This window comes from Myodes glareolus, chromosome 10, assembly GCF_982192425.1.
Source record: "Myodes glareolus chromosome 10, mMyoGla1.1, whole genome shotgun sequence".
In the NCBI taxonomy this organism is placed as follows: Eukaryota; Metazoa; Chordata; class Mammalia; order Rodentia; family Cricetidae; genus Myodes; species Myodes glareolus.
The window spans coordinates 50,631,191-50,652,192 of NC_142035.1; the positions used below are offsets into that span (position 1 = coordinate 50,631,191).

Genomic DNA, 21,002 nt, shown 5'->3' on the forward strand with positions numbered 1-21,002 from the left:
TGGTGCAAGGATGGGCACTGGCCTTTGACTGTCCTCTCCAAAAATTTATGACCTCCGGGGAACCCAAATTAGCAAAATGTTCACCCCTCCTCAGCTGTGTCTCATGCAGGACTCTTCAACGCCACTGTCTTGTGTCGCCATTTAGGTTCTCCCTGGTCGTGAGTGGTGTGTGTGTGTGTGTGTTGTTTTTGTTGTTGTTGTTGTTGTCGTCGTCGTCGTCATTGTTGTTGTCCCCAGCGCACAGCTTCTTAAGAGGTAGGAAGGACAGTTGAGAAAAGGCAGGGAGATCCTAGGTCTACAGCTCAGCTTCGGGTCGCAATAGGCACGCATGACAAGCATATAAAATAGGGAATGAGAAAGAAACTAAAAAAGAATAACTATAAGGAAAAATGGGGATGGTCTACCGAGGAAAGACGGTTGTGCCTTGCGTTATGTCTCTAAATTTTGGGGGGCTCACAGACTACCGCCAGGAATCGTCCATCAGCTGACTGAAGCTGGCGACCGCAGACGGAGCAGCAGAGTTCGGGTCGCGCTGGTAAAGCCATATGGGGGTCGAAAAATCCCCTGATCCTCCTGAGGCCTTCGTGTCCCCAGTCGAAGTCTTGAAGTCAATGGTGCCACACACCCCACCCCCACCCAACCCCTTTCACTCTCTCACCGCGGAGACCGGGAGAAGTTGCTCTGGAAATGAAATATCCGGCATCCTAAGTGTGAAAATTAAAGTAACTCGATTTAAGGACTACCCAGCCTGCATCCAGGCTGGCAGAGAGAAGGAAGTGACCTTTTCATGAACAAGTGACGCGACCTATCGTCCCAACTTCGAACCACCTTGGTCATTTCGGTGTTTATAAGCGTTTCTAACGTCAGCGTGACACAGCACAGCCCTGGGTTAATGTCTTGGTTCTCAGGTGAATTCTGAGGGAGATCAAAGACACCACTGGTTCCCAGGGGAGCTGGGGGACTCGCGGCAAAGCCACGTCCCTTCTGTGGGTGAGGGGTGTTTGCTACAAGAGTGCACAGGGCATTGGCGTGGATGCAGCCAAGCAGCCGCAAATCCAGGTCTATCCTGACCGAGGCTGAGAGTTAGAGTTGTGCGTTGTCCACTCCGCATCCCACCCATGCAACCCGGTCTACTACTGCTCCGAGAGTCCTCAGACAATAACAAGTCTGCCTGCCCCGCGCTCTTGACCCAGAGCCGTGCACCTCCAAATCCGGCTAGAAAAGAACCACTCAAGAAAAAAGAAAGTCTTTATCGCCCCTTCTCTTTGTAGGAGCAGGCTACCCAGGAGTCTTCCGATTTTACAACTCTGGGCACGCTAAAAGAAAACATACAGACACTAGGGAAAGCAACAGGCTGGGCTATGTGCTCTCATTTAGGACTTAATTAGGGAGACGGCCTGGAAGCGATGGCTCTTTGCACCGCCAGAGAATAAGGCAGTTTAGCGAGCTTCCACCAAATGCCTCAGGGCAGGTGAGCCCTTGGAGCCCTTGGAGCCTTTTCCCGCAGCCTCAGGAGAACTCCTGGGTTCAATCTGGTGGCAGAGAAGAGTAATGTGGGAAGGGCCAGAGGGTCACCCGTGCCTTCCCGAGGCTGGCAACGGGATATGGAGAGAAGGAAGCGAGACGTAGCTAGAGTTAAGAGTGAAACTGGGCAACGCCAAAGTCAGGACATAAATGAGAAATTCATTTCCGCCTGTGTAATCTCTCCAAATTCCAAAACCAGTTTATTGCAGCGATTCCCCAGGCCCGCGTCCTCTACCCCTTCAAGCCCCCGGAGCACTTTTCTATCGCTTAATTTATTAAACCTTGCATCTACGCTTTTCTAAAGGGCAGATTATAGTGTAGCGCTATGAAACGTTTGTGGCGCGTCTCCTGCGGTCCGGAGATCGCCTACCTGGTGAGACCAGCTCGACTCCAGGATCACGCTCCCCTCTCTCTCGTCAGCCCGTTTTCTAGCAGAGCTGGAAGCAAGTCTGATTCACTAAGCACCCTTTGCTGAACTTTTGCCCGCACTTGGAGTGGGTGGAGCTTTCCTCCGCCCCTTTTGCCCGAGGGTGTTTGATTTTTTATGTTTTGATTTTTTTTTTTCACCCAGCACCAGAGTTTTTCGAAGTCACTTGGAATCTGAGTCACCGATGACAGCAAAGGTCTTTGGTGGCATCAGGCTCTGGGCAAGACCACTGGATCGTCTGAGGATCCAGCGCAGCGGCTGGGAGAAGTCAAGGCAAGGGCCAGGAGAGGTTAACAGACCAGGGTAAATCACTGTACTCCCCGGGATTCCATCTAGTCTCCTTCTCCCGCACCTCCCCCCTCCCCCACCCTACTCCCTCTAACCTGTCCTGAGCCTTGCCAACCTTAGCCGGATCTCCTCCTCTATATGACCAAAACTCCCGAGTATGGTGGTCGTGCACCTGTCACTTCGGCCCCTGCTCCAGCTCTGGGAGTATTTGAAGGGAACTCCATGGCAAGCTGCGGACGGGCCACTACATTTCTTGCCCTGCTGGTTAATAGTCTCTGGCTCACAGCTTGGACAGCTGGGAGCGCGCCCCTTCCCGCACCAGCGTTGGCGTAGGCGCGGGATAGAAGGCCCAGGCAGCCCGGGGGTTGGGAATTCCTGCGATTGGTGCATGGAGGTTGGTGTGTGGAATGTTAAAGGCAGAGATCACCTTCAGGGCGTCATCCTTCACGGACTCGCACAAATCCAGCAACTGCAAAACACAACACAAAGGGACAGGTCGGATGTGGGCGCGCTCACGGAGGACTTTCCATCCGCCCCCAATCACTCACAAGGGCTGAAATTCTCCACAACACAGGAAGTTATTGTTTCAAATAAACCTGTATCTTCTTCAAAATTTCTAAGTCTCTGACCCTCAAGTCCTGCCGAAATCTAGGTTTTTCTGCTAAGGGTCTATGGGTTGGAGCTCTTTCCCAAGATTATCTCGGTAACTAAGAGACCAAGGTCTGAGAATTAACGCTGCCTCCTCTTCGCTCCCTTTTCTTCTTCCCGCCCTTCTTCTCCACCTCTGGAGTGCCACCCTCTGGCGCTCAGAGGCAATTGACAAGAAGAGTCTCTGAAAAGATGAGCTGCAGAAGGTGCCAACAGAGCCTGAAAGGCAGGGAGCGAGGGTCCCCAAGACTGGATGGACCACCAAGCAAGCCAAGGCTAAGCGCCGCCCATCGCTCACCGTGCTCTCCAACAGTGGTAAACCGACGAGCGGTAGCTCGCTCTCTGCTAGCCACTCCAGGCACATCCCTATAGACTTCCCAGAGGAAGAGAGGGGACGTGGCAGGCTAGAGCTTTGGAGAAGTTGCACTGGCTGACTGCGTTTCTATTTCATTTTCCATGATTTGAATGCCAACACACACACACACACACACACACACACACACACACACACACACACCATTCAAGACAGCCAAAATAAAGGATTATTTTTCTAGATCTGAACAAGGGCAGAGGCCTGTTTTTCTTCTCCCTAAGTAGCTACATACTACAACTCCGACATTTTTTTCAAGTCTTCATACAGCTAGTTATACATTTCTTTGACTAAATCACAACCTCCAGACTTCATAGTTTATTTTCATGGTTTTAAAAACCACTTTTATGGGCCCTACCCTTGTCCTTGTGTGCTACCAATATTTTAGTACTGAATTTTTTCTGCAATGCACCCCCCAAACCATCTCAGGTGTTCAGAAACTATAGTGACTCCCAAATGAAAGGGGAGAGGGGAAAGAAGTGTGGCGGTGAGGGCACATTCAGGACTTCTTCCTTTAAAATGTGCCCTATTATACCTGTGATTTTTAATGAAAAGCTTTGTTCTTCACACACCGTGGTTAGGCACCATGAAATAAGGACTGAAAAGACTTTGATCACATTTCAAGATGCGACAAGGCAGACTGCGACTGACTAGGTTTAAAAGTCTGTAATTAATACTCTTGACAAATCCCCAACTAGTCTGTCAACTCTAGATGTCTTTAACCACACATTTCAAAACCATGAGATGGTCTACACAGTCTCCCTGAACTCGCCACGTGTCGTCATGTGATTAGTCAAGATAATGTTCCCTTTGGGTTCCATTAAGGTAGCGAGGCCAACTCTTGTCATGTAGTCGCCAATGGGGGAAACTTGCTTTGAAAGAAGGCTTGTGAGGGAACACTATGGGTTTGGTTTGTCTAGTGCTAACTGGAGACTTAACGGGCAGAGGCAGAAATTACAGAAAGTGATTTCTGTTTGCTGGGAAAAGGAGGAAGGAGGAAGAAGAAGCACCAAACGACTGGTGAGGAAGAGCATTTCTATACCCATAATCCTCCAGGAAGGAGCACACACAGACACTGGAAAAGAACACCGGCCGCCTAAGAACACCAAGCATTTCCTGGCGAAATACTCTCTAAATCTCAAGCTATCGCATAGTCTCAAACACCTGTCCTTCCGGTTTTCTCCATGTTTACTGCAGTAGAACCCTGAGTGTGTAGATGGGGTGGGCTACTGTGGTACACCCTGCGTTCATCCAGCTCTGCCTATTAATAAGTTCATAACCATCCCCCTCCATTCGCTTCCAATATTTGAACTGTAGTCCTGCCCTGTGCTGGGTGCCATGATGGACTTGAAAAGCTTACCGACACGCGCACACTGGAGGTAGTCATAACCTCTTACAATCAGGAAGCACTGCAAAGTTTCAGAGGCTTCAAAACAATGAAACCTGAGTAGGGACTGGCGATATGGCTCAGTGGTTAAGCACACTTGCTGCTCTTGCGGAGAATCTGGGATCAGTTACCAGTAGCCACATAGTGGCTGACAGATCTCTGTAACTCCAGTTCCAGAGGATCCAGTGCTCTCTTTTGGCCTCCCTGGGCACCAGGGACACACATGGTACATATATGTACATGTAAACAAATACTCATACACATAAAATAAAAATAAATCTTAAAATAAAATAAAAACTCAATCCCCTAAATAAAAAAAAGTGCTTGAGTAGGGCCTGCAGAGACGACTCAGGGGTTACAAGCCCTTGCTGCTCTTTCAGAGGACTGTAGTCAGATTTTCTTTGGATCACCAGCTCCCAAATAATGACATGGAGACTTCTTAATAATTATAAAAGCTTGGCTTTAGCTTAGGCTTGCTCCCAACTAGCTCTTATAGCTCACATTAACCCATTTATATTAATCTATGCTCTGCCACACGGTTCATTACCTCTCCTCCACTCTGGACATTCAACTTCCCCATGTCTCGCTGGCAAATTCTCCATGCCTCAGATCCCTCCCAGAGTTCCTATCTCTTTCCAGAAGTTTCTCCTGTCCTCTCCTGCCGAGCTATTGGCCATTCAGCTCTTTATTAAAACAATCAGAAGGTGTTTTTCACACAGTGCGATCAAATATCCCACAACAGAGGACTCAGGTTTGGCTCCCAGCACCCGGGTTAGGTGGTTCACAGCTGCCTATAACACCAGTTCCAAAGGATCTGATAGCCTTTTCTGACCTCTGCAGGTACTTGCATGTATGTATGATACATAAGATAATAAATAACAAATAAGGAAGCAAGCAGAAGCATTAGGATCAAGATAGTGGATATATTACTATGTAAACTGAAAGAAGGGATTTCTGTCCGGTTTGGCTGCCTATACCCGCTTTGCACGCGTGCCTTCTCTTCTGTTTGACTCTACCAGCACTGCCAAAGCCAGTTAGAATGGGATAGTCTCGTACCAGCAGTCTCTAAGCTTCCCACCCTCTAAGCTCTCTTATTTTCACTCAGCAGGGCCCTGACAATATAGGAGTTTTCAGGGTGTGGTACCCCACCACTGTTTGACCTCTGTGTGTAAGCCTTTTCTGCTTTTGTGTGTCTTGCCTCTTTTTCCAGCTCCAGATGTCTTCAGGGAAACCCATGTTGAAAAGCATGGAGAAATGAATAGCTAGTCAGACGAGCCTGTTTCCTGCTTGAACACTGTGCTAGAGTCTTTATATCCACCCCATGAATTTTAGAGGACATGTGGTTCTTACAGCCAGCAGAATGTCGAGAAAGTGAATTCTACAGCCGGGGCCTTAAAAGAGGCTTCACAGTTCCCATTCTTGCTTTCCTGTGACCCGGATACCAATTTCTGTCCAGTATCACTTGCTGAAGGATGAAAACCTGATGTAGAAGGACCAAAGAGCCTTGACTAGCATACAGCGCCCACTGCGGATGCTGTCAGAGGGCTACCTTGTCCCTTCCAGCACTTTGTGCCCTCTTGACTATAACCCCAGCAATGATCACACTGAAGACGGCCCAAAGAACTGCCAAGGTTGCAGCCTCACAGAACTGGAATTAATCACTATTGATGGTTAATATTCAGAAATGCAAATCAAATAAACTTGCTACATCAATTATACCCCCTTTTCAAAAGGAACCAGTTGGAGTTAACTTCCATCGTCTAAAGGACTGTTTGGTATTGAGTAATTTCTTGTCCATTATTTTCAGCCAACTTGATTTTTGATAAACCTGGATATTGGGTGAGAAACCAAAAAACAAGAGAATTGGGGTTGAGGACGGCTCAGCGGTGAAGAGAGCTTGCTGCTCTTGCAGAGGACTGAGCTCAGTTCTCAGCACCCACATGTGGTTAGAAGTACCTCCACTTAGATCAAACTTCATGGGATCCATGTGTGTGTATACACACTGACACAGAGACAACATACACCTACATAAAAAATAAAATGAACCTTTTTAAAAAGCAAGAGTGAGTATCTTCAGGGCTGGAGAGATGGCTCAGTTGTTACAGTGCTTGCCACACACACGTGAGGACCCACACCTGAGCTATTAAACAAGAGACATCACATAAACTGGTATAACATACATCTTCCATTCCCGTACTGCTGGTGGAGGTGGGGATTCCTGGGGATTGCTGACTAGACAGTCTGGCCCACTCAGTGAGCTCCAAGCTTGGTGAGAAACCCTGTCTCTGAAAAAGAAAAAGAGGAAGAGAGCTACCGAGGAAGACACTCGATGTGGACTTTGGCTACAACATGCACACACACACATACACATGTACACCCATGCACACACACAAGCATCCACACACAAAGGGATGGGAATCTTCAAATAATTAAGAAATATCACTTGGTCCAAAGATGTGATGGGAATAAAATTTAAGCTACTGGTAAAATGAGGTTTCTGTATTGCTTTTGTTTTGTTTTTGAGGCCAAGTCTTAACTGTACAGCTCTGGCTGGCCTGGAACTCGTTATGTAGACCAGGCAGTTCTCAAATTCACAGCTATCTACCTGCATCTGCCTCTTGAGTGCTGGGATTAAAAGTGTTCATTACCTAGTCCAATATTCTGTATTATACGTGGTTATCACTTAAATCTTTCTCCTGCTGTGACACATAACTGGCATTTTTCACTGAACACCCAGAGGCCTTGCTCTGGCTCCTTCCCTACCCATTTACACGCCCTTAAGAATTTTACCTTGGGCAATTTTGATTATCAACTTGATTGGATTAGTAAACATATAGAACACTTATGAGACAACACACCTTTGTGTATGTGTGTGGAGGAACAGGGGAGGGGGCAGAGGAGTTCTTATGGCTTTTAAGGAGAGGACTGCTCTGAGCCAGGAGAACCAATTTGAATGCAGGCTGAACCACTCTATCGGCTGGGGGGGCCTGGCCTGGATAAAAATGGGTGAAAGCCAGCTGAGCGCCTGTCCCCCATCCACTAAGATGTGAGGACGCTCCTGCTGCCATGCCTTCCCACAAAGGCAGACTGGACCCTTGAGCTGTGAGCCTATGTAAATCCTTCCTCCTTTGAATTGCCTCCTGTCAGGGGTCAGTCATAGATATGAGAAAGTAAGGCAAATTGCTTAGTCTTTATAAAGGTTAACACTGTCTCGTGGAGTAGCCAGAGAGTAAGTTCTCCACGGGTAACATGCCACCTTAGCACCGACTCATAGCACAGAGGTCAACATGTCCCATATGCTCATGCAAAGCGTCACCTCCCACCTGACTCTGAGACCCCCCCCCCCCAATTTGGAGATTGGGCTCTTCTGTCTTTACTGGCCACAGGTCCATTGCTCATGGCAGGATCACTCTTTAGCTTGCTTGAACTCCCAGTTTCAAGACCACATGCTCCTCCATGATATCTTCTGTGGTCAAGATTCAGTAGGTACAAAACAGAATTCTGTGGGTCGAATCACTCAGGACTCCAGCTGAACACTCTACATCCATTTAGACTCTAGCTGACAGTGTTGGCATAAGTGGAAAAGTTACATTTGAAGAGGCTGCCTTTCTAAGCCAATGGCGGCGGCGGCAGCAGCAGCAGCAGCAGCAGCAGCATGTCATTCAAGCTAAGTAGAGAGTAGGAGGACAGACAGACAGACCTTCGAAATGTCCTTCCTGTCACAATGTTTCCAACTGAGTAACACAGCATTCAACTATTTGCTAAGAATTTCTAGAAATGCCCATTTCAGTGAAAGAGCGGGGCTTTGACCCTCAACACTGCCGTTCTAAACAAGGTACGTTCCTTATCGCTAAGAAGTGTTACGTGACTCTTGCACGGACTGAGCACACAAATATCATTATTTCTGACTGAGGAGATGGCTCAGTGCTTGCTGGCCAAGTTTGAGGACTGGGGTACAGGTTCCCAGGGCCCATGTAAATGACTATTGGTTATGGAGGTCCATCTGTAATTTCAGTCTCAGAAGGCAGAAACGGGATCGTCAGAGTAAGCTAGCTAGAAGACCAGTGGTATCAAAGAACTCTGGGTTTTATTGAGAGACCTTGCCTCAGTGAATAAGGTGGAAAAGGATGAGTTAAGGATGACTCTTGATATCAATCTTGTGCCTCTGCATGCATGCACATATACATGCATGAGCATACACATGTGCCCATATACATGTAAAACATGCAAATATACATGTATGCCACACACACGAAGACAGAAAAAGGATGATGATGATAATTTGTGATTCACAGGCTTGAATCCAGCACCTCATACATGCCATATAAGCATCCCACTCCTGAACTACATCCCTAGCCCTCCCACAGTCATTATCACAGATTCTCTAGTTAGCACTAAATGTGATTTCCTTATTATCTGGCATTTCTTTTTTTACTGAGAATGCTTAATCACCATTACCTAAGACAAAAGCGCTGACACAGAGGCACCAACTCTAACCACTTAATAAAGCGTCTGACATTGATTCAAGCTGCTGCTGATTCATAAGAGGACAAGTTTCTAAAGAAGTGCACATCGCTTTCTCTTCAGAATACAGGAAACCATATGAAAGTATTGGCAATGGAATTAAAGTAACCACAGGGCTGCGCTTGGTAGCATTTTTAACAGACAAAGGCATTTACACAAAACGAGAAAGAATATTCAATTAGGTGGTTATCATAGAGCTGCAGCATTAGTTTCACACCTTTTAATACCAAAGAATATGGTATTTTAATCAACTGATGGTTTAGCCTGATAAGGTACATAGTCAAGAGGGAGTGATTTTTCAGTTGCAAAAATTTCTTCAAGGGCAGAAGCCTCACAAGCTGCCAGAACTAAATAACATCCCTTTGGAGGCTTCCGGGAGGGTTTCTGAGACTTGGATACATTCTTGCAGATACCAAAAAACCTATGGGTGGTAGTCTCCCGACTAGAATGTGGTAGTATCTGCAACCTCCGCAGACCTCTCTTTGCCTTACACCCTGGCCAGTCTGATATTCCGCACCCTGGAACTACTGGAACACTGTCTGCTACTATGTTTCAGCTTTCCCAATTCTAGCGATGTTAGCTCAGCCTTTAGAGCCTCCCCCAGCGGATAAGCCCACATTACTATCTGTCTACATTCTAGACAATCGCTCACCGCCTGTTTGAAGCATCCAGGGCCTCTGGTTTATCCCCACAGCCCTCATTTTTCTAGGAAGTTGTTTCATCATTCTTCCTGACCTTATTACAGATGACTGTGAGCCACCATGTGGTTTCTGGGAATTGAACTCAGGACCTCTGAAAGAACAGTCAGTGATCTTAACCTTTGAGCCACCTCTCCAGCCCCTCATCATTCTTCCTTAATCGCAGTGCCAACCCACAGAATGGCTGTGCTTTGTCCCGATTCTGGATCTTCTTCACATGGAAGCAAAGTTCTCTCAACGTCTTTCACATCCTAACTAGAATCGGTAGCCCTTGCAAGTTGCCATTAAAATCTTTTGTGTCCATGAAACTAAAACTTTCAGGGTGCAAACCTTCTTGATAATGACAGATACATACTCCAAAGTTGAATACTTAGAGGGGCTGTAAGTAGCATATGGACTTAGGAGGCTTGGGTGTTGGGTGTGCAAGCAAATATGAAAGAATAGTTGTGTATATACTACGTCTATAACATGTAATTGGAATATGTACAATTAAACATACCATTTAATAACTTTAAGAACATAAAATTAAGGCTGAACGTTATGAAGTCAAGACTTCTATTACTAATTTAAAAAGGTCTCCTGGTGACAAATGACTAAATGGAGTGACACACTGTGCTCACAGACTGTTGGAGTATCAGTTCTTTCCAAATGGAAATTAGAGTCAATGCAAACATAAGCAGGAAATGTTCAGGCAATTCTAAATTGTATATAAAAATTAAAACGAATGCATAGGATAGCCAAAACAATTTTGAAAAGGAATACAATATATAGAAGGTCTGTATTATTCTACCAATATAAGATTTATTATAACAATCATGACAAAATAAGTGAGAACAGAAAGATCAATGAACGGAATATGAAGCCCCACTCCCACCATCCACATAAATATATGTTCAATTGATTCTCCCAGTAGAAGACAAAGCACTTCACTGGACAGAGAAAGGTTTATTTACAAGTAGAGACTAGACACTTGGATAACTTTCTGAAAATCAATCCACCTCTACATCATCCTATACCCAGAAATTAATTTGCGATAGGAAGTAGACATCTTTGTAAAAGCAAACACCATTTAGTTTCTAGGAAACCATGGGTGTGCCTCCTTACAGTCTTCAGTTAGGCACAAGTTTCCAGAACAAACACAAGGGCGCTCGTAAGAAAATTAAAAACCGACAACTTAGAATTTACCAAATCTAGAGCCTGATGCTTATCAAAAGATACAATCAAGAAAGTGAGCAGGCCGCAGGATGGGAAAATTAAAAGTTTTTGTGTTTAAGGTGTCTAGCAAATTCCTACCACATAATATTATGTAGTTTTTAAGAGGGCGGAGGACAAAATCAGATATTTCCACACAAATGTTGACATATAAAGGACCAAAAAGCACTTGAAAAGATGCTTAACATCATCAAAGGTCTGGAAAATGAATATTAACACAGAAAGAGAGTGTTTCCATGAGTAAGCTCAGCTGGCACAGGCTGTGACCTCAAGACTTGTCTGGTATTATAGGCTGTGACCTTGAGACTTGCATTCTCTGTGAATATTCAAACCTGAGGTCAGCTGGAGGTGAAGGCCAGTTGCCAGAGGCCACAACACAGCAGAGTTCTAAGAGCAAAGAGACTTGGGGAGGGAAAAGAGGCAGGGAGAGGTCAGAGAAGTCTCCATAAAAAAACACTACCCAGAATAATAAAGGAACGAACTAAGGAATCTCAGACACACGCTAGCTGGGCAGGGGTCAGTCTGTGGGCCTCCATTCTTAGGAAGCTCTGCCCTGGAGTTATAGACACATAGTGGGAGCTACAGGGGATATGGGCAGGCAGGGATGGGAAGGTGGCTCCCACTTCTCAGGCAATGGGCACTTTCTACAATAAACATTTGTGTTATACAATCTGCCTTCTGCTAAAACTCACCAAAGTGTATCAAAATTTACACATCTAGGTGTAAGCAAAATCAATCCCATTTTTTAAATCTTAATTTTGTTGTTGTTTGGTTTTTCAAAATAGTGTTTCTCTGTGTAACTAGAGTCTGTACTAGAACTTGCTCTGTAGACCAGGCTGGCCTCAATCTCACAGAGGTCTGCTTGACTCTACCTCTTGAGTGTTGGGATTAAAGGCATGTGCTGCTGCTGCTTGGCTTATTTTAATTTTAATTAAAAAATTTAAGTAAAAGATAAAGAAAGATTAAAGCAATTTTAGGGGAAGCAAACTTTGGTTTTTGTAAAAAGATAAAAAGTAGCATCTACTATCTCTATCACTATATATAAAGGGTGCCTTTTAGTACCTAGAGAGTATGAAGACCTAATAATAATTTTTACATTTATGTAGTTGTAGTGTGTGCGTGTGTATGCATGTGTGCACACGTGTGTGTGTGTGTGTGTGTGTGTGTGTGTGTGTGTGTGTTGTAACATGCCATATCATCCATGTGAGGTCAGAGAATAACTTTTGGTAATTTGGTACTGTGTCTCCTTCCATCAAGTGGACCCCAAGGGACTGAACTCAGGTCATCAGGCTTGGTGACACATGCCTTAATCCTCTGACTCTAATTGCTCGCCCCATAATATATTTTTAAAATGGAACATGCAATGCATTTTATTTTCTTCATTTTGCCACAACAGGACAGCTCTTTCCAGAGGAATCTCCCTTGCTTGGAAGTTGGCCTGTACCGGTCTCAGGCCAGCTACGAGTGGATGGGATCCTCTAGATTGGATGAAAGGTGACGAGGTCACAGCGTGAAAGAGTGTAGGAAGACTCTTCAGCATGACTCCGGCCAAGGGACTCCCAGAGTCAACTGACCTAGGGCCTGCGGAATTCAGAGAGTTCTCCAGAAAGCACTCTGACTGGACTATAGGTGCGGCTCCGTGGTAGTGAACTCCTCTAGCTCACCTGGGGCTCAGCCCCAGCGCACAGGCACAAAACCCAACCCATCTGACCCTACGTTTCTTTTGCTCAAAAATCATCATCAATGCTCATTCTGAGATGACAGATTCCCTATTCCATCCTTCAGCACAGTAGACACTCTAGATATTATAGTAAAACCAACCCAAGAGAAGAACGAAACAGACATCTAGGAACTGTGGGCTCTTGGGTGACAGTGGTAATCTCCTCAGTTTTCTTTCTGACTCACACATTCACTCTGTATCTGAAGAAGCTAGAGATACCAACAGAGGTTGACAAATAACCCAACAAAAGCCCGCTGTCTCTAGCTAAAGGACCAAGTAAGGGCAGCCACACTACCCAGTTTTACATTGGTTGTCCTAGCTCATCATCAACACAGAGAAGGTTGTGTCCACATTCCCAAGGGCTCAGTGGGCCACAGGAATAGTTTTCGAACCCAACAGGTTGTAGTGAGTTCCTCACCGGGAGCCAGGCCCTCTACCTCCTGGTAGAGGAGTGGCCCTTTCATCTCCCACATAGGGTGCTGTCAAAGAAGGCCTGGTGAGATTCAGAACTTAGCGTTAACATAAAAGTGACAAGGCCATGTGGACCAAGTGACCTGGCATTTGTGTCTCCCCCTACCGGGATAAACACCCCCTCACCCCCTAGAAATAACAAGAGAATAGCATCCTTGTCCCTTATATGTTGTTCGAGTTCCCTATCTGTCGCTGCAAGTAAACATTCCGATGAAAGCAACCAAGGGGAGGAAAGGGTTTGATTCCACTTCCAGGTAACGGTCCTTTAATGAGGGAAGTTAGGGCAAGGATGTAAGATAGAGCTGGAAGAAGAAGCTGGAAGAACACTGCTGGCTTGGTAGCTCACTGCTACTCCTCTGGTTTTCCTATACAATCCAGGGGACAATGCCACTCACAGTGGGATGGGCCCTCCTGCATTAATTCACGAGACAATTCCCCATGGCCACTTAATCTGGAGTATCCCTTAGTTGAGACTGCCTTCTCAGGCAACTCTAAACCAGTTCTCAACATGCGTGTGGCCACCCCTTTGGGGGTCAAACGAGCCTTTCTCAGGGGTTACACATCAGATATTCCACCCATCAGGTATTTATATTACGATTCATAACAGTAGCAAAATTACAGTTATGAAGTAGTAACAAAAATAATTTTATAGTCGGGAGTCACCACAACATGCAGAACTGTATTAAAGGATCATAGCCTTAGTTAGGAAGGTTGAGAACCACTGTGCCAGACTGTGTTGAGCTGACAGTTGAAAGCTAACCAGAACATCTCTGAGCAGAGACTGAGCAGAGAACTCAGAATTTTTATCCCTATTACATGGTGATAGGTGAGACCTGCCCCCTCCCCTACAGTGCTAGAAGAAGCCAGCTAAAGAAACTGAAGCAGATCCAGCATCTTCTGTGACATAAAGCCTCGAACATTCAGGTTTCAATCAGAAGTCCCTCATCGTACCCAGAACCAGGAAAATGTCAGGCTGAATGAGGATGACAGACAACCAGGTCAACACCGAGATGACATCGAGATGAGGATTAATGGAGATCATTAAGCAGACACATAAGAAATGCTTCACTGATCAGCTACAAGCATGCTTGGACACGGAACAACCTCTGCGCACCTCCCAGGGTGGAGAAAACAGAAAATGGCAACACAGTCAAATGCTGTGATCAAGCAAAGACAACCAGAGCATCGGGATCACTAACACGTGACCGCGGGAGAGCAAAAAACGTCACATCCGCTCTAGACAAATGCTGTGCCCAAGAAACCCAGAACATCTGGATCACTAACACGTGACTGTGGGAGCACAAAAAAAATGTCACATCCGCTCTAGACAGGAATTGGCAAGTCCTTAAACATACCAATGTGTATCCACTATATGATCCAGCAAGAGTTCTGAGGCGTTTACTCTGGAGAAATTAAAATTTATATTCACACGAAGTCCTGTACACTGCCCTTGAAAGTGGTTTTAGGGCTAACTATTAAAAACTAAAGACAGTTCACAAACTGACATAAAGCCACAGTGAGAAACACTGCTCAGTAATTATAAACCAGGCTCTTGATACATGGAATAGTCTAGACGTATCTCCAGAAAATTATGCAGAAGGGAAAACGGATTCTAAAGTGTGTATGTTATATGACCCTGCACCGAAATGGTTATTATGCAAATGAAGAGCAGATTGGTGCATGTGATCTGGGGTAAAAGAGAGAGAAATGAAGGAAGAATCACCATAAAAGCCACAAGAGGGATTCCTGTGGCCGCATGGAAGCACACTGCATCCTCTCTGTGCCAAGGCAACTGTATCCAAATCCTGCATGAGAAGTTCTAAAGCTTTGCAAGATATTACCAAAAAGAGAAACTAAGTGAAGAATTGTAAAACTGCTGTGCATTATCCTTAAGAGCTACACGTGAACCTGTAATTCCCACATAAGGAAACATTTAATTAAAGAAGAAAACCAAAGAAATCACAGAATAACCGCCAAGTTAGATTCTAACGAGAGAATTTTATACATGACCCAGAAGCATCCTCCTTTGACTTCTAATGCTTTTTAGCTGGTGTAAAATGTGTACAAGGAGATCTGAGCTCAGCAGCTTGTAAAATTATCCCAGAGTGAACACACTTACCTATCACACAGGCTAAGAAATAGAATATCTGCTTCCCAAAAGATTCTCAAAAAATCTCCCATGTTCATAGCTAACATTTTTATAGCATTAGCTCAGCAGCAACCCTCTAGCTTAACAGAATAGTGCCTATGGCCACGATGTGAGCCTACGGCTGTGATGGAGCCGCTAGCTGCCCAGGAAAGGAGAAGAAAGAGTCCCAGTTCCCCACAGACGTACCAGCTCCCACAGGCCAATCCTGTTCCTTTCTGTCACCCCTTCATGCTTTCCTTGCCTGGGTGCTAAGTCCCAAGAATTTTGAGTTTTCCAGGGAAGAGGAAATTCTAAACTCAACACAGCAATGCTTTTTCCTCTAAGCTGAAAGAGCAGGTGGACACAGGGGAAGGCACCGGGATGGGGCAGCAACACTGGAGAGATGGCTCAGTGGTTATGAGCATTTACTGTTTTTTTTGTTTGTTTGTTTTGTTTTTTTTTCAAAGAGGATGACTGTTTTATTTGTTCCTCACTGTGTTGCAAAGCCAATACTACAGAGGAAAAACATGGCAGCCAACGCAGCACATGGTAAGATTACGACACTTTCCTGTGCTCCTGGGCATTGCCAATGAGAAGACACATGAAGTCTGCTTACCAAAACCCAGTGGTGGGTGTAGGCAAGTTACAATATTATGGGAGATTTACAATGCTGTTATCGTGATACGGAATTCTTATAATCACTAGGTAGGGTCTCACCAAGTAACTCTGGCTGGCCTAGAACTTGTTAGTATACCAGGCTGACGGCGAACTAACAAGAGATCTGCCTGTTGAGTGCTAGGATTAAAGGATAGGTCCATCACCAAACCCAGCTTCATAGACGATCTCAAGAATTCTAAACACCAGAGCTTAAGCCCTCATTTAAATTCCTAGTATGGGGATTATTAAAAGTATGTACATTGTGTTTATCTGCACCCATCAGGAAGTTTTAATAGCACTGTCGAGAACAGTTTCCTTTCATCAGTATTACTAAGGTACTTCAAATCTTCTATCCTCCACTAATTTAAGACAAGCATCCTGGAGCGGGTTACTTCCCACAGTTCTGTTGGGAGCGGGGTGCCACATTCACTCCTCAATGGATTTCACGTACTTTTCAGAGGCTTCTTCGCTCATTAGGTCATCCAGCTCTGAAGGGTCACTCAGTGCCATCTTGATCAGCCAACCATCTTCATAACAGGATTTGTTGACGATCCCCGGGTTTTCTGCCAGAGCCTCCTTGACTTGGGTCACGTCTCCCGACAGAGGGGAGTAGAGTTCACTGGCGGCCTTCACACTCTCCAAAGCACCGAACTCATCTTGTTTTTTCAATTTTGTTCCAACTTCAGGCAGACTACAGTAAACAACATCTCCCAATGCTTCCTGTGCAAAATTGCTGATTCCCACTGTTCCAATACCATTCTCTGTGGTTATCCATTCGTGTTTCTCTGTGAATTTACGCGCTGACTGCACAGCGGATCCAGGGCGCAGCACGCGGACGGGATGCTAGCCACTCGCAGCGACATGATGGGGGGGGGGGGGTCCTAGGGTAACCGCACTGCGCCTCCGCCACCGGTCGGGCGGTCACCAGGTGGGCCCTGTTTTTTTTTTTTTCAGAAGACCTGGGTTTGGTTCCCAGCATTCACATCTGGAAGCGACTGCCCATAACTCCAGTTCTGGAGGGTCCATCACCCTCTACTGATCTCATTAGGTACAGGAGGAACATGACACACATAAACCCATGCAAGCACACACACATACATGTCCATAAAAGTAAATGAATAAATCTTAAAAGTAATCTGACTTTAAGTAAGTAATCTTAAAAGTAATTGAAGGGAACAGGCGACTTACCTTCAGAAAATGAAAGCAACCACAGTTTTTCTTTTATAAGTGTGTTAACTTACATCGAAATCGATACACTGGGGATGATTTGCTTCTGTTGCAAGTGAAATCCATTACAGTTTACAGGAATCATAATAAAATCATTGTCCATAGCTGTGACTGGGGTCTGGTGGGCTCCATCTCCTGAAAGGTCTTTTTGGTATAACACAATAACTCTTAGGTACAAATCCCAACCATCAGACATTTGTGAACCCTGGGTGAGGGGGTAAACCCTGACGGAGAAGAGTGCCCCCCAGTTGCGCCCAGCACACTAAGGATCTCCTTGAGGCACTTAGGGTGATGCCCCTGCCAGAACCCAGAGACTGGAGATCTACAAGACAACTTGCCACTGCTGCAGTTACAGCCCTCTGCTCTTGAACTAAGGAAACGGAATGATCCTGGTTCGTTTCCCAGATACACAAAGCTCTACTGTGGGCAGGGTGTCTGTCCAGGTGGCTGCCAGGTGAAAATCAGGGCTGGGGGCGGGGTATGACCTCACGAGCTCCTGTTACTGGTTAAACCGAAGAAACCAAACCTCCCTCGTATTTTCTTAACCTCAGCTGAATGACTCCATTTATCAGGTCAAGCTTGTGTTTCGTGGAGGGGAAGGGAGAAGGAGCGATCCCCTGACCTTATCACTGATCTGCGGCACTAATAGTCTTCCCATCTCTCTGTTTTAAGGTCGTTGGTCCTAGGAATAGATGTTTGGCTAGGACAGACACTCTAGTTGTTCCCTGATGTCCCCTGAAGGTCAGCCCCATTCTAGCTAGCCTTTCAACTCCAACTGGATTTTCAGCCTTTCTAGTTACATGTCCAGTGCGACCACTCCAGAGCGATGCCACCCCAGCGCCACAACCTGCTCCTTGGCCCTGGGCAGGACCTGTGTCTCCTTTCCTGAGCAGGCGAGGTCTCACCACCTTTCCCCTTTGATGGGGAGGTCCCAGCAGGGTTTCTCTATCTCAGCACTTGCCAGAAGCCACATCAGATGAGCTTAAACTGGCGGAGAGCAGGGAACTTTTCTCATCCTTCTTATAAAGAAAATGAAAGCCCTGGGCCAAGGAGCCCTGCCTCAGTTTCCTACTCCTGTGCATATTTTCAGCATCCACTGCTGGAAACCTCAGCTCATGCAGCATTGGATCTGCCCATCGAACATCTGCTGAGTGGCCTCTGTCCAGGTGGCTTGGGCCAAAGGAAACAGGGATAAGAATCTAAGTGCTCTTCAGAAAGAACACCCCATAGAGCATGGGAAAGGGCCAAGGAGGTATCTGCAGCAAGTAAAGGCTCCACGAGCCCTTCCTGAGCTTTGTGACTGCCCAAGTGTGGGGCATACATTCTCCTAAAAGCTAAGATTGAGAAGGGCTGGCATCACAATGCCATCTTTCCTGCTTGCAGCTCTTTCCCTAATTCTTTTCTATGTTGTTTTGTTTTGTTTCTTCCCCACCCCAGACCTCTTAGCCACTGGACAGTATTTGCATTTATAGTCTATGCTTAATTAAAAAATAAATGAGTAATTTGAGTGAATAAATGCACCACATGTATAGAAGTAAATAAAAATAATGTCAAGTACAAATGCAATAAAAGAACATTAGCAATCTCCTGAATTCCAATAGTAGCCCAGGGATCTTTGCTTTAGGGATGTGGGGTCGGCCATACACATTTTGCACATTCTCATTCCGAGCCATATGGAAGAATAAAGCACTGGGAACTGATGCGAGGGTCCTCCATCACCAGCCTTGAATTCTCCTCCTCAGCAATTCAGCTCTTTGATTGACTGAACTGAAACTGAAACTCTAGCCCTAGGGGTCACCCTAGTTAGGAGCAGACACAGCCAAGAGCCCAGATCACACACCATCAGCAAACTCTTGGCAGCTCTCATCCACTCAGGGAGAGAATGAATCATCTCTTCCTGCCAGGCAGCCTGTTCTGTTCTGCTTCCTCTTACAAGTGAAGCAAAGCAAGACCTGGGCTCTGCTGGACACATCTGTGGCTGCATCGAAAAAAAACAGGCTACGAGTCATGGGAGAAAGACGCAGGTGGGCTTCGCTCCAGCAAACGTGTCCTGCCACGAAAGAGAACGTTTGGACAAAGCAATGAAATGAACTTGACTGGAGGGGTGGAAGTGTCAAAATTTCTTGGACATAGTTCTGGCTGATATTTCTTTTCTCGTTTCATGAATGAGTTTTCGGTGTTTGACTCTCATGGGTGATTTCCCTCTGAGAGGTAGAGAGTTAACCCTCCTTTTGCTGGGCCTGGGCTTCCCAAGCTTCCCTGGATGCCTGGCAAATCCTTCATTGCCTGTGACTCATTGACATCTGTATTTTAAGTTCTAGGAAACCAAACCCTAGGCGGCACTTGGCTAAGAGTTGCCTCCACCACACTGAGGAGGGTCCTCTTTTGATCTGCAGCGCACAGCAAGGCTGTGGTTCACTCTACACACCCCAACTGGAAAGTTCCCTTGGCCGTTGATGTTGCAGTGGGATCTGACCACATGGCCGCTCGTGCTTGATTCTTCTCCGTACGTCCTCAAGGGAGGCTCACAGTGGCAGAGCTGGTAGAACTGACAGAGCAGGCTGGCTGTGCCCAGGTCAGAGGGCACAATGAGACTTTCCATTCACCACCTGTCTACTTCAAAGGAGGACATGAGCTGAGAGACTAGGGGCTAAACCAAAAAGTGCATACATATTCCAATTTGCTGATTTCAGGAGCTGAGATTAAAATTTCATGTTTTTAGTCAATGAAGTTTGGGACTGCAAAGATGCTTCAGTGTATGCATAACAAATACTTGACCTTCTCCAAACCACAAGTACGTCTGTGCACACACAGGAGGCCACTGCCACCAACTATCTTCCTCATCGCTCCCCACACTATTTTTGTGACAGGGTCTCTCTCGGTTCTCTGACCAGCTAGACTGGCTGGCTAGCAAGCTCCAGGGTTTTCCCACCTCTACCCCTCCTCTAGCATGACAACCATAGATATCTAGTGCCACCATGCCCAGCTTTTTACATGAGATCTGAACTCAGGTCACCCTACATGGCAAATACCGACTAAGTCATGTCCTTAGCCCTGGGTGCGGAGATTGAATCTGGGATGGGTTTTTAACTTCTGTTTGTCACTTTTATTCACTTATTGAGTGGGGATTCCATCAGCCTTCCATACCTTGAAGGTCTTTGTGAGAATGAACGAAACGGTCTTTTAGTACAAATATGCTCGTTTCTAGTTATCAATAGACCATAGCCTCACTGTAACGCCTGGGTGTTCTGGGAGGCCTCAGCGTCAGAAATGAGTCCAGGCTCACTCCTCTGACCCATGTCTTGTTGTCATCTTGGTCAGCTTTCTAATTCAGAATGCTTTTTATATTTCCAGGAAAGTGCCAAAGACAATCCAGAGAGTTCTCCTACGCCGTTTACATGGTTCATCTAACGCTAATGTCTCACATAGCTCTAGCCCATTGTGAAAACTTAAAAGCAGCATTTGTGCGTGGCTACTAACTAGACTACAGCTGTCACTCACTCTCGCCATTTCTTCTACTGAAGCCCTTTTCTGCTCCAGCGTTCGGGCCTCATTCATACATGGCGGCCGGTCCTTATGTCTGACTGGTCTCCGAGATGTTTCCAAATTTCCTCATCTTTGATTCACTTCCCATTTGGAGGCACACTGGTCACGTTGTGTGGAGCACTTTTCACTTTGGCTTTGCCTGCTGTTGTGTTTTCTCGTGGTTAGAGTTAGGGGT

At 45.9% G+C, this 21,002-nt stretch overlaps 3 protein-coding genes across 5 annotated transcripts in view; all 3 read right to left on the reverse strand.

The window, feature by feature from the left end:
* Nucleotides 1-1,966, reverse strand: part of Bcl2l11 (BCL2 like 11) — a 40,638-nt gene extending 38,672 nt beyond the window's left edge. The window contains exon 1 of the mRNA XM_085696380.2: nucleotides 1,895-1,966. The gene's annotated coding sequence lies outside the window, so the exon portion shown is untranslated. The remainder of the gene's footprint in view (nucleotides 1-1,894) is intronic.
* Nucleotides 1,699-21,002, reverse strand: part of Acoxl (acyl-CoA oxidase like) — a 294,348-nt gene continuing 275,044 nt past the window's right edge. For all 3 annotated transcript variants that reach the window (XM_085696377.2, XM_085696375.2, XM_085696378.2), the window contains exon 19: nucleotides 1,699-2,708. In XM_085696377.2, coding sequence (XP_085552503.2) covers nucleotides 2,520-2,708 — 189 coding nt within the window. In that variant the 3' untranslated portion in view covers nucleotides 1,699-2,519. The remainder of the gene's footprint in view (nucleotides 2,709-21,002) is intronic.
* Nucleotides 16,337-20,791, reverse strand: LOC148120641 (glycine cleavage system H protein, mitochondrial). The gene is made up of 2 exons (XM_087911397.1): nucleotides 20,783-20,791; nucleotides 16,337-16,897 (listed from the first exon to the last, which is right to left on the reverse strand). Exons 1-2 carry the CDS (start codon nucleotides 20,789-20,791, stop codon nucleotides 16,481-16,483), a joined length of 426 nt encoding a protein of 141 aa, XP_087767523.1. The 3' UTR covers nucleotides 16,337-16,480.